The sequence below is a fragment of the Poecile atricapillus genome, chromosome 3 (genome assembly GCF_030490865.1).
Source record: "Poecile atricapillus isolate bPoeAtr1 chromosome 3, bPoeAtr1.hap1, whole genome shotgun sequence".
Classification (NCBI taxonomy): Eukaryota; Metazoa; Chordata; class Aves; order Passeriformes; family Paridae; genus Poecile; species Poecile atricapillus.
In genome coordinates this window covers 42,173,745-42,188,455 of record NC_081251.1, presented here as the reverse complement: position 1 = coordinate 42,188,455, position 14,711 = coordinate 42,173,745, and the positions used below count along the sequence as shown (strand labels likewise).

The 14,711-nt window shown below is 35.5% G+C and overlaps 1 protein-coding gene across 1 annotated transcript in view; it reads right to left on the bottom strand.

Moving 5' to 3' along the window:
* GRIK2 (glutamate ionotropic receptor kainate type subunit 2) overlaps window positions 1–13,969 on the bottom strand; it is a 307,573-nt gene extending 293,604 nt beyond the window's left edge. Inside the window, exon 1 of the mRNA XM_058834895.1 lies at window positions 13,841–13,969. Coding sequence (XP_058690878.1) covers window positions 13,841–13,880 — 40 coding nt within the window. The 5' untranslated portion in view covers window positions 13,881–13,969. The remainder of the gene's footprint in view (window positions 1–13,840) is intronic.
* Window positions 13,970–14,711: the final 742 nt, after the last annotated feature.

Genomic DNA, 14,711 nt, shown 5'->3' with positions numbered 1-14,711 from the left:
GATCTTTATGGTACCTTATGTTATGGCAGCATCCTAGTTATTTTTATGAAAACTGAAATCTGATTCCTGTTTTTAGTGAAAAACCATATAACTGGTTTTTTACATTACATTTGAAAGACAATAAATGTTTAATATTAACTAATATTTCTTGTCTAATTAAATGCTTTCCAAATATGAGCATATGTATATGAGCTGAAAATACACATGCACACACATTAACAATTTGCTTAAAAAATAACCATAGAATATTGTAAGTATATTTTTAATTTGCAAGAAAAGAAACAACAAAAAAAACAACATCAGAAAAGTCCATGTTTGTTTATATATAACTGAAGTTTAAAGTATAAAGCAAATTTAATTTTTACCACAAAACATATGCAAGTAATACTGTGGTTTCTGGTCAGCTTTAATTTCTGCCTTATGAACTGACTGCATAATTTAAGTTCAGGGGCTTATGATTTCTTTTTTAATCAATACAGGAATTAAACTAAAATTTGATAGATTTCTTCTTTAAAATTATTTTTAAATTTTTCTTTTACATTTAATGTAATGCTGAATAGATTCATGGCTATGAGGAGTGGTAGCGAGAAACATTTATGTCATTTTGTAACAAAGACTGGGTGCAAGTAGAATTAGTCTTTTTTTAGTTCAATACTCTGAAGTATTTTCCAAAGTAGTTTTCCATTTGTAACAGGTTTTATGAGAATAGTATTCATAAGACTATAATATGTATGGAAATAGTTTGCACTAAGGTAATGATCTGCAACTAAAGCCCTGACAAAACAAAATGTTTGCTTTAAATCAGTACTGCTTGTTAGATGAACCTGCTGTTTAACAACTTACTTATCAGTTTTCTTATTCTTCAGCTTTGATTCACAAGTTTACTAGCTCTTTTCCGTTTTAATGTTTTCCTGACATGTTACCTCTTCAAAATTTTTCTTGTGTGGTTGTTGATATGGTAAGAAAATGACATACTCATTATTCTAAATTGTATATATATTCTGCTATGGCTGAAATTACTTAGCTTTTCATTTGATATACTGGACTTGGAGGAAAAAGTCTGACCTGAAGAGCAGTCAAGGGTAAATAAACATGGTATTCTGAGCAAAGAGGAGGTATTCAATTAAAGATAATTTTAAGACCCTGGTATTTCTTTTTGACATATTACGGGTCCAGATATAAAACTTCCATATCAACTTTTATTTGTTAGTATTGCTGAGACTACTAAAACCTGAAATCATGAACACCTTTTAGTTCTTGTAGTAAAATAACTGCCTCTTTTCAACAGGAAATCAAAATTTATAGCGCACTTATAACCAGACATATGATTGCAAAAGCTATTGCTACAGCCCAGCAATATGATTTTTAATAGTGGGTAAAAGCATTGGACATACATCAGCCACTACTGGATATAGCTTCCTGCAAGTAAGTGTCAGGTTAAATAGCTTTGTTCTGAAATAAGTGGTGAATGAAATGCTTATAATTCTTTCACTGACAGAGCTAGAAATAGGGTTGCCATTTTTTACTTGAATGCTTGAATGAACATTGAATGGTATCAGATAGCTTTTCTTACATATTTATGTACAGCAGAGACATATATTGAACAGGCAATTCCAACAAGGCAGTTTTCTACTGATGGGTTTCCATAAAACAAAAAGGGAAAAAATACACACAAAACAAAAAAATCCAAACAAATAACCCCACCATATTTTGTCAACTTACAGATTTTGCAGTGGAGTAACTATGGAATTAGCTGTCTCAGAAGAGCATCTCCCTAACGCACTACTTAGATTTCATATTTGAATATTTGGCTTCTGACTAACCTTGTGAAAGGAAACCATTAGCTTATTCCATAAAGATGCCATAATATTTAATATTTTTTAATCTGTGTATGTTTCTAAATATTCACAGAGCTTATCCTTGCTTATCGGCAAGCTGTAAGAACTAAAAAGTAGACATCTTGAGTCCTCTAGGTCATGAAACATTCAGGATACCTTGCACTCATCAGTCAAACATCAAGGGAAAAATCTGCCATTGAGTAGATGAGTTTCTCAAACACCATTTTCTGGCTGGCTGAATGGGACAAGATCAGCAAGACTTCATATTGCCCCATCTGTAAAAAGATCTGATTGATATTTGGAACTCGCATGGGAAAGCTATTCAGTGCTTCATTTGGGAAGTGAGAAACTTCGCAGCAAACAAAAGAAAATAGGTTATTTAATGAAGTAAATATACATATGTGCTCCTGCTACACTACTGCTAATTTGAGGAAAAACTTAAAGCATGGTTTTATAAGCCACTATTTATAAGATAGTTTTCAATGAGGGCAGCTAGACTGAAGTCAAGGAAGGCTCGAGCTAATATGAACTTTAAAGAACAGAAGAAAAAAATATGATAGAAAGAACATACAAAAACTTTGTAACATTTTACATAGATATGCATTTAGTCCAGCAATGGGATTTTTTGAGCCCTAAGAACAAACAAAAAACAGCTGATACATTCTCCACTCTAAACTACCAAAAACTGTGGCATTTTCTCCACAAAAGTATGTTAGGCATGAATGTCTAATGTGCCTGTCCTAAAAAGTTATAAGAAAATTTAACTAAAAGTGGATGATTTTAGTTAAATTTTCCATTACCATCACCAGTTATTTTGCACTCTTCTGTCTGAAACTGCAGCACATCAGGAGACACTTGTTGACTGCAATTTACTTCCTGTGGTTCCTGTAGTAAAAAAAAAACAAACCAAAGAGACACAAACTGCCTCAGATGAGCATCTATAGAGATGCTATCTCTATATCTACTATCTCTACTTTCATAGAGCTTTACATATTTTTCAGCTGAGACTTAAGTGCCATAAACAGCACTAGCATACAGCACACATGTCAGTGTTAAAAAAGCTTGAAATTTACATAACTACTGTTAATTTCCTTGATCTTATGCACTCTAATCTAATTGCTGCTTAATAAATACTAATAGATAGCTCCCTGTAAGGAAAAAAAAGTGACTTTGTATATAGAAAATTGCCTGCACAACCTCATATGAGAAAGGGTAGAGTTTAGGATAGATGGAATACATAAAACCAGATTTCACACATTTTATGGCATGTGCAGATAGAATAATTCTAACTTTGTAGGAAGCCAGATTGGATGACTGCCCTTCTCTCGTGTTGTCTGGATCTATTCATCCCCATTATGTGAAATTTTCCCTGCATGGGGAGGCTTGGATTCAAAGCTGGCTCAGGTATATAACAGCACACCCACTAAGCAAGGGTTGCTAGAATTTCCTAGTTCAAACCTACTTTCAGTATCACAAAATCTGGTAACAAGGTTTTGTTAAAATAGCTAATCATTATATGCACAGTTTAATCCCTGGTTTGCTTTAGCAGTTTCTTCTTCCAACTTACCTGAGCAACTCGTGTTATTACACACTAACAAAACCAGAGCTCATTTAAAACTGAAATTCAGCATTCTATAATGAAGAATTCAGCTACACTCTTCAGTGTACCTAATAAAAAATATTAACATTAACTAAGATTCCATAACCTAATGGTACCATCCTGAGTTACAAGAAATAATAATAGATTTTTGCTACTGTTTTAATGTACAAACTCAAATTCCAGTGGTAATGTCATGGAGTTATGAGTACACACAAAATAAAAATTTGGAGGGTTTGGACTTTTTTTTACCCTTTAGAAAAACTTTAATAATGTGATAATCACTTTTCAGACAATAGAAACTCTTTTGTGGGGAAAAATAAATCATAACCAAGCCCACATTTTACTGTTTTACCCTTTAAAAAAGACAGAGCATACATTTATTTGTTATATTAACCAAGAAGAGTTGCAATTTCCATATAGTCATAGCTCAGAAAATACAACCACTTGTTCCCTTCAATGACTGTATTTTTCTGACATTATAAATTGTTCTACTGAAAAAAAAAACCCTCCAAAACCAATAATAATTAATTTTATCTCCTGAAATAAAAAAACCCCACTAGTCAATATTCCACTTTATATAATTCTAGGATGTTTTACATATTTAATATCTCTTTCAATTATTTAAATTTAAATAAAATTGAACCTGCTGTTTGTCGATACCAAGATTTCTTCCTCTTTTTGGTGTGCATGCAAAATCAACACTTGAACAAAATGCAGAGTATTTTGAAAGTTGACCTAAGGTCTTCAAGAACAAAATACATCTCATCCAAAGTTAGCCACCTGAAGTTTGACATCGAATCTCCCCTAGACATTTATTTTTAACTGCCAGAAAACTGCTTTTTTCACCTCCTGTTCGAGAGATGAGTCTCAAGCATCTTTCAGTGTCTTCTGAGGCAGCCTAGAAGTTTGTTTGCAATTAACAGCAAGCTTTATGATGGTGAGAGCTAAGCAAAGTAAACCTCATCCTGTGTTTCTGAATCTCTGACAACTAGAAACTGGTCTCAGGAACACACCTATTGTACCTATCCATTCATTGCATTCCTTTTAGCACATACACTTTGAATAAGCATGGGCAGGTATGTCATAACCAACAACAATTAAAAATCAAGGTGAGATCTACAATGGTCATTTTTGTCATCCTCGTGTATAACCAATTTGGACAAGAATAGAAGGCAGCATATAAAAAGGCAAGATCACTGTCTCATTGTGGAATTTGTACTGAAATTAATGTCCATTTTCTATCAAGAATTAAAGAACTAAAGTAAGACTGGAATGCTTTCATGTATAAAAACAATTTTGACAAAAAGCCCAATCAGTGCTTGCTTCCTATTTAACATGTGAATTGGAAATGAAGTTATTTTCATCTAGCAGGTAGAAAAAAGGGTCCAGAAAAGCTATCCTTATCCCTAAAGTAAGGTCATCCACATTTCTGTGCTGTGGTTCCATGCTGCTGACACACTGAATGGTTTTGATGCATTCAAAAGAACATTTAATGCAACTCCTTCAGCAAGAAGGAATAGGCAGTCAACAGGGAAGCCTTCTCTGAAAAGGCACAGGATTTTTATAAAAGAACAAAGAAGACAATTTGAAAGGAAACATGATGCTACCAGTTCAATAATGTATTGCATTGCTGAATTATGTACTGTGCTTAAAAATTAATAAAACAGAGTAAGTTTTACTTGCTTGCTGCAACTAAATAGGTTATGCAGTTGTGTACATTTTGTGAACTAAATGAAACCCATCTTAAATCATAACCTAAGGGACTGGCAAATGTCACTAGACTAACAGAGATGATCTTTAAGTGCAAGTCAAATGAAGGTTGTACTAAAAACTTTAAAGGTTCTTCAAAATAGCCTTGTCAGATTTAGACACATAAGTAGTCCTTCGTGCCTCTTTTCTCATGGTATTTGTATACTTTGTATTTAAGCAGTAGTATGCTGATAATATGGTGGTTGTTTCAAAACAGGACTTGCAACATCTCACCCTTCTGTTTCTACCCTGTGAAGATAAAAATCTCCTATGTATAAAAAGCCTCCCATTGCACTTTCTTTTACCACCATCTCAATATTTCAGTTTTGCACAGTGGCTATAAACATTATATATATACATATATTTATTCCATCTAACTTCCCTAATCTATTCCTTATCAATGATTGTTTTTTATTAATAAAATGCTATTTAAGCTCAGATCACTATGTAGACAAGTTTATCTGCTGAATTATTGATACAGCAATTGGTTAATTAGCTCTCCTACACATATTCTGAGGGCAGCATTAATATACCAACCTTACAGAAGGGAGAAACCTCACAGGGGAGGTGACTGACATTGCCGGGGTCTTTGGAAACATCCTTGCCAGACACACTAAAAATTGGCTGGCTTCTGTCCTGTGCTTAGACCATGTCACTCACTAATGCAATTCTGCCAAATAAAAAATAAAATTACATCCAGAGCACATGGTGCATCGCAACAACTGTCTGAGGCAGCTCCACAAAGCTGCTTGGAATAACAGCTGTTGCATGGGGTGGAGCACACCAGATTTAATGACAGAGAATGAAAGCAACACATTTTGCTTAAAGTACTTACTATTATCATATATAATCATATATCATTTGGTTTACTAAACGTCTTTAGCATGAAGGAAGCTAGCAAATTTTACATACAAAAGGCCTGGCATAATACAGGACACAATGAAGTAAAACTATAAAACTGCAGCCTGTCTGCAGCTGACAAAATTGCTTCTGGTCACAAAGTGTGTCAGGCCAAGACCTATCCAAACATTTCAGCAGTCTGAATGGCTTTGGGAAATGTAGCGACCTCAAATCCCCACACATAGGCAGGCATGAGATAGATAAGACAGATGTGTTTTTCTTGTCTGTTATTACATTTTGAACTAATGTGGACAGAGACATTTAATTTCTCCTCTTAGCATGGCTGCACTGGTAGGACTGAAAAGTCCTCAGTGACCAAGGTGGTTCTGCTGCCTGCACAAATTTTTTCCCCAGATCTGCCCAAGTTCCCTGTAGGATCTTCCTAGGAACCTGGGGCAAAATGACAATAGATCAAACTTATTGGATATTGGTTCTAGATGTTACATCTGAAATAATAACCAGGTCCAAGTAACTGCTTTTCTCATTATTTCAATATCTGAATATTTTATTCCAAATGAAGTTTTGGAGTCACGTGAGGCTATAAGAAAAATGTGAGTTTATTATTAAAAAATTCAAGCTCCCAATTCTCTTGATGGTAAAGAAAAGCTTGCCAATGTGTCTATGGTATACTCTCCTAATACCAGCAGGCAGGAGAATACACTCTGACCCACTTCTCCCTTTTTGGGACTGTTGAAACCATCTGCTTGACTAGAGATCAGATTCATTTCAGCTCAGAACTGTCTGTGCATCTTGTTCTTCATTCATATTAGTTGTTTGTAATTAGTTGAGTTGTACTCAAAAGTTGCAAACAGAAATGAGATCAGCAGTGCCTGGAGGAAGACAGGGAAGAACAAGTCTGTAAAGCCCACACTGTATAATTCCACTGATTCACATAGTGGGTCTCACCCAGCCCATCCTAGGATTCCTCTCCTAAGCTTCCTTTTTTAGTGTGCTATAAGCAGACATAACTTCTAATTCCATGACTATCTAGACCAATGCTGCAAAGGTCTTGTTTGGATTTGTAGATCTAATTGCATTAAATAAAAAAAAAAAAAAAAAAAAAAATTAAGAGGTGCTGTCTTGTCCAATGCACCAGATTTTATTATCAGGGTTTTTTTAGGCTTAAGTGGAGTTACCACATTCTCCTGATTATTAGGTCACAGATAAATACAGAAAAATGCTTCTCCCTCTTTGTACAGGCAAAATATTGGGGTGTTTCCTCATCAGAGACCCTACAAATACATTTAGCTGTCAGTTGGCCATCATACACTAATTATAGACTCACATTTTCTGAAATGTTTTCTTTGTGAAAGATGTTCAGCAGAATAAATTAGAAGCTATTTCTCTATGTATAAATTCATTTGGTTTTTATTAGGCAACTCTGCAAAGCTTTGGATTGAACAGTAAACATGCACGTGTTTCTAAAATTTAACACAGAAGCAATTACAACAATTGAAGATTGGGTGCTATCCTTGTAGTATAAGGTAAGAAGAGTAAAACAATAAAAACAACAAGAAACAAGAGTAAGAAATATATTTCTCACTTAACTTAGTCAACATGATCCCATGAAAATGTTCATTTTACAGTCCTTTACTTATGTGACTTCAACGTAAACTAGTCTCCTCTGAACACCCACCATCAAAGTAATCCAGACTATAATCTAAATTATGTCATAGAGAGCCAAATATTATGTATGGTGAGAGAATAAAACATTAAACTGCATCTCTTAATAATAGAAATACACAAAAATACCCCATATGTCAGTGGAAAAGAAAACAACAGAAGAAATATGTAATAAATTTTTCTCTTAAGTCACAGTCTCTCATGGGTGGATCTTACCTAGATACTGTAGTCACTTATCCACTGGGCTGAAATCTGAGCACCTGATTGCTGATGCTCTAGATTTTTTGAGAGATGGAGGGCACAAATGCGTAAAGTGAGCTAAGACTTAATAATTGGCTGCTGCCAAAGGCAGCTGGAGTCCTCCTCCTCCTCCTTATTTGTCTTACCCAGCCTTTTTTTCCAGACTTCCAAAGTCTTGCTTCTGGCACTTGTTTGATTCTTCAGTGAGCTCATTTAATTCATTCATTAGCAGAAAACCAACCACAGGAAAAAAACCTTAAAACTGCTGGTTTGGCAAGCTGCATTGACTCACTGGAAGCAGGGACAGACAAGGGCCAGGAGAGGCAAAAAGGGACAGGATAAGTTCATAATGTTGGAAATAGGAGACAGAAGTCAGCCATCAGCATCAGGCTACAAAGCCACCAAAAAGGATAACCATGCATGACCTAGACATAGCAAGTAAAGACTAAGTGATGCCTTCCCTTAAAATACAGAACACCAGCTGCCCACTGTGCCAAACTCTTCCTACTTCAAAAGCATCCTACAAAGCAGCCACAGCACTGAGCAATTTCCTTGTATTTATATAGTTGTCTGGCATAATGGAAAAATATTTCTTCATTGCTAGCTATGAAATGAAGTCCTGTGTTGCAGGCAATTGTGTGGCTTGAAAAAATAATCATCACTCTCTGATTAATCTAGTGGCGTTTTACAGTGGAATAACCACATGAGAACTACACGTGTCATCTAGTTAGACTTCTGTAAGGTCTTTGACACAGACCCTCACAACATTCTTGCTAAAGTCCATCTTGGTACTGTATATTACACTCACAGAATATTCTGAAGAAAGGACCCAGAAGGATCATCTGGCCTACACAGGGATCAAACCCACACCCTGGACATTACTTGCACCATGCTCTAATCAACTGACCTAACCTCAGACTTAAGTTCTAGTACCTGGAGAATATCTATTACAAGCTCCTTTTCTTAACTAGACTGAAGGCATATATTCTTTTTATATACCCGATCTTTAAAAACAACACTAATGTTTTGAAGATAGTTTTGCTTCAGAATCAGAAAATATTGTCTACTGATTAATTTGCCACTCAAAGCAGTCTATTTCACTGTCTCTAAATTGAGAGACAACAAGATTTATAACATTTCCTGTTTCTTATTTTACCAACCATTCAGCTCCCCACTCATCAAACTGCTTTATACCAATTATGACAGACTCATGCTTTCATCCAAAGGTTCCAATTTTACACTTTAGCAAAACCTGATTTCCAGAAAAAGCTGCTCACTTTTTATTCCTGAAAAACCTTTGTTGAATTCCAATGAGAGATGGAGCTGTGCTGTTAAAAAAATTACAGAAAGAAGAAATTGACAAAGCAACAGAAAGGGAACATCCCTTTGCCTTAGACAAGAAAGAGGTTTACAGGCTAGGTTATAGAAGCATGCATGATTTAAGAGTTAGCAGAGAGCACATTATCTGCAATTCTGTGAAATCCTGTCTGAGTTGGAAGGGACCATCAGGATCATCAAGTCCTGTGCAGGATACCTCAGGAATTCTATCATGTGCCTGACAACACTGTCCAAATGCCTCTTGAACTGTGTCAGGTTTGGTGCTGGGGTCACTTCCCTGGGGCGCCTGTTCCAGTACTCAATGACCCTCTGGGTGAAAAACATTTTCCTGATATCCAGCCTAAATTTTCCCATAACTCACCTAATTGCCATTTTTTTGAGTCCTGTCTCTGGTCATAAGAATGAAGAGATCAGTGTCTGCCCCTTCACTTCCCTCCATGAGGATGTTGAAGACCACAATTAAGCATAATCCCCTCACTTTCCTTTTCCCCAGGCCGAGCAGACCAGGTGACCCCAGTCACTCCTCATACAGCTTCTTCTCCAGACCTTTAAGCATCCTCATCATCCTCATTTGGACACTCTCTGTTAGCTTAACGACTCTTCTATGTTGCAGTGGCCAAAACTGCACACAAGGCTCGAGGCCGCCCCAGCTCAGAGCAGAGGGGACAATCCCCTCCCTTGCCCAGCTGGCCCTGCTGTGCCTGATGTCCTCCAGGGCAGGGTTGGCTCTCCTGGCTGCCAGGGCACTGCTGACTCATGTCTAACCTTCCATCAACCAGGACTCCCAGGTGCCTTTCCACAGCACTGCTTTCCAACCTCTCATTCCCTGTCTATACACACAGCTAGAGTTACCCCATCCCAGATATAAAATCCAGCACTCAGCCCTATAAAATTTTGTGTTGATGGTGACTGTCCATCTCTCTAGCTTGTTAAAGTCTCTGCCCTCAAGGGAGTGAGCAACTCCTCCCAATTTTGTAATCAGCAAACTTACTTAGTATTCCTTTGAGTAGCTAATCACCAGCCAGTTGGTATCATGTGAAGGTCATTAGGGTTGTCAGCAATCAGAATAATATGAGAAAGGTAAAGGCACTTTGAAATTTAAATGTGAGTTGATTTACAGCTTTTAAAAGACTATAGTAAGGTTGCCTAAATAAGAAAAAGCTTACAGACTTTCTTAGATATAAACTATGTCCTGAAAGGAAGTGAAATTATGTTGTTCACTCTATAGATGTATACAAAAGCTTTTTTTCATTACACAAAAAATACTTCCACCATCAAACATTAATTAAAGAATGACTTAAATTCTGACATCAGTTTCTAGATTTATCCTAAAAGAGAATAACCTGAATCCATCTTTTTTCCCTTGAGAATAAGAAGAGTTATTTTCATTACCATTTTCCCCCCAAGGTTAAAAATTGTTTTAAAATTCAGAACAATCCTCATCCTTCTGCTCTAGTCAAGGCCCAGGAAAAATTGTTTTGGCACCTACAGTTAACATCACAATTCCCTAGAATAACGATATATTCACTCCTTTTGCTCTTTCTCTGTTTCATCTGTCAGACTTTTGTCTTAACATTGCCAGATCAGGGTTTTTTCTTTCTGTATGAGCTAAAAAAGTAAAAAAAATCCAAAAGGTTCTTTAAGATTTTGCAGACTGTAATGAATATAAAAGCAAATTAATAAATTTCAGCATAGTAACTCCTCTGTGCAATGCAACGATCAATAGGAAGACATAGACAAGCATTTTGAAACAAATTCTCAAAAAATCCCCCTTAAAACTAAATATATATATTCTGAAATTAATTGTCTATCGCATACTAAAGTAATGGAAACCCAGAATACCATCCTCAGATTTTAGGGCCTGATTCTGAATTTAGGTTATGCTTAATTAAAATACAAACAATTTACAGACCTCTCACTATTAAATAGTGCACTGAATAATTCATCTTTCATGAGCAGTGTGATATTTTGGAACTAAATGTGTACTGCTAAAACAGAGACTGTGGGTGTTCCTTGTTTCAATTGCTGCAGTGAATCTGAAAGAAATGAAGGAAAGATAGCACCAAGAAAAGACATAAAATAGTCCTACTAAGAGTTTAAAAGCCAACACTGGTGATATCTTTGGTGTGAAACCAACAAGACAATGATGCACCTCTACTATATATAACAAAAAATTGAAAGTTATTAATTTTTATATCAAAGCTGTATTGTGTACAGTGGGAGAAGATGGAGACTTGGTGTTTTTTTCTGTGAAACATAGCTGTGGTTGGGCTTCATTGGACACTGTCCCATTTTTATACTTATAAGTCATTTTTTTCACTTAAACAAAAGCCTTTGTGCAACTACTCTGGAAATATAGAGAAAATATTAAAGTGGAGAAAAGTGCAGTTTTGTGCTTTAAGATTCCTTTGCAGACCAACAATACAAGGAGAATTTTTTGTAAAAATCTCCATTGAGCTGAAGGAAAGAAAAAAGGTTATTAAGTATAGTCATATTCCGTTTCTAAAGGGGAATGACTTGAACTATCAGAAATTAGGTTCCCTTTCAAGGAACAAGCTTCTTCAAAGTCTGATTATATGCTATGTTCTAAGCCTATATTGAGTTCAATTCCTTGCAAATTTATATCATCTAAATTTCTGAAAATCATTTCGCTTAACAGTGAAATATTTATTAATATTTATATATATTTTTCTTTTAACTATTTGATATCAAGGTCAGAAATTGAGGTCAGAGAGAGGAAAGCCGTACTTGAAGAAAATGCATTCTTAACTTGCCATTTTAATTGGTTTCAGAAGAATTCTGTGCCTTTCTGAATCATAGATCACTTAGTAAAAAATATAGACATTTTTTCATTGTAACATATTTACATTTAAGAGTATTTTCTTTAAAATAATCTCTTAAGCACCAAGTATGTAACCCACACTTGTACCTTGCAAGTCTGAACTTTTTTACAACCAGGAGCAGTGGTATTGAAGAGTTCTTTTAGAAGAATTATGCAGTTTAAAAACTCCCATCAAGAGTTCATAATATTTCCTTGGAATATAGTATTGAATTTGTACTAACATTTTCTATTACTTTATTTCACACAAAGCAGCAGAGATAAAAATACTGTAAGTGCATATGTTCACATTTCAGTATCATACACTTCTGAGAGGAAGAGGTAAATATGTGGATTTTAAAGACAAACAGACAGTAGTATGTCTTCCTGTCAAGTGGGAATTTTGAGAACTTCAAAGATATAAGAAAGAAAAAACTAACTTCCATTTAAGTCTAGTGGCTACGAAAGCAGATTTCTGGTAGTAAAAATATTGTTCAAAAGTGGCTCAGAGTTGATCTCTTTAAACTATTACTGCTTTTGATCCCTGTCCAAAATTCATAAACATGGCTCATAAAGACATGCCTTAATGCCAGTAATAGATCATTGAACATTTTCCCAAAAAATAAAACCCTATAGTCATTTACAGTGTCATGTCATGGAAGACATACTCCCATTAAAAGAGGCAAAATATATTCCTTTGGCATTTGCCTGAAGGATGCAGGTTTTTCAATTCATTCCAAGAGCTGAGAAGAAAGAAAGTAGAAGGACAAATAACTCAAAGGACAGCCATTTACTTCATGAAAGTCTGCCTCTTCACACTTTTAATGCTTGTAAAATATAGGGAGAAGGGCTTTTGCCATGAAAAGAAATCATGTTTTAAGTAGACTTTGGAAGGAAAAGCTCTGTAAAGAAAGGACACTGTTAAAGTAATTTTAATGGATGGTATGACCAGCAAATTGCAGGCAGAAGTAGAGCTGTAACCAGAAATATGTTAAGTAAGGTCACCACAGCTGCATATTCACAGTTATATGGATGTATGGTCTCTGTTTTAGATCACTGGCCCCTTTTTGTCTCTTGTTCTTTATTGTATTCCGTTTGAGAAACTGAAAAATAGACTTTTTTTTTTTTGTTTTTTTGAATTTTTTGTATTGGAAAAATTACAATAATATTAACTCAGTATGCTAAGTAGAGGACAATTATACTTTTTAAAAATTAATTGCATACATTGACTCTGTCTTATTTTCTAAATCAGTCCCTTTCATGGTTTCAGAAATCTCTCCTCTTTTAACTGGAACAAACAAACTTCTGCTAGCCCCACACAGCCCAAAAAAGGGATTTGAGATTACACTCAGCAGCTGTACTCACATAAATGTATTCCAGATAGTAAAACTGTGCTACTGAAGACAGTGAGGACACAACAGAAATCTTAATTTGACTTTCAAAACTTTTTTTCACTTATGACAGCACAAGGGAAAAAAACACAGTTTCTCAGACCTTAAATCGGATGGGTAAGATTAGCAGTTAAAATATTTATTTATAAAATGAATATATTTGTTATAGAAGTGAAAGGCCCTAAATATAGAACTACACCATTTTTAGAGCCCTTTTTTATAGCAGAAGACAAGCAGAGCTGTACAAATGTTAATATATCTTTTTTTAGGGTGAAGCTTTGCTCTAGTTTATTTCAGTTCATATGCATGTAGGGTCAGGAAAGATGGGCTGAAAAGGGCTTACCCTTAATAGGTTTACCCATGCTCCTTGTTGAGAAATACATTGTAGCTCCCACTTAAATGCACATCCAGGCAGCTGAAGCAAATCCATTATTTTCCTGAACAGAAGTTGGTTCAAGCCATAATTTTTAATTATTTATTAATGAAAGAAGAAGTTGCTATTTTGAAATGTTGAACTTGAACTAGAACTAAATTGGAATGACTTCAGCCACAGCTGAACAAAATGAAACAATACACTACTTCATCTCCTAGCACATAACACTGTCATTCAGATATGGCTATGGCCACCCTTGGCACAGTTGGAAGAAATGTGAATACGAGCAGAGACTAAATTGCATCTGCAGCCTGCTACTGGAATCATGCTAAACTGGGGAAGGATTTCATTGCATTGTAGGAGGTTGCTTTTGTTCTTCCTGTGAGCAGCAGGACTGTGTGCCCCCAGCCAGGGGTTGTTGCTGGCTACAGCACACACACAAGCCAGGTAGAAAGTTTGATTTACCATGCTTTTGTAGAGCAGTGCTGGACTTCACTATTAGTCTGCTCTGCTGATAAATTTTGCTGCACTGATGTCTAAACATTTGTAAAAATGTAACCCCCATTAACTGCTGCTTCTACTGCAGGAGATTCCCTCTTGCTTCCACAGGTGACTGAACTGTCATTCTAATGGCCTCTAAAGTATCACAAAATTGTGTTAAGGGGAAAGACAAAGAAATATTAACAATATAAACAGGTATATTAGTGTCCTTAGAATTTAGTTGGGGAGTCCTCTAGGCTTGTTTTTTCACTGTTTTCTATATTAACATGCCGTCACATATTTGTTTTAATTTAGGTGTTGCTCATTAAGTTATTTTCTATGGTAGTTTTATACCAGTTTT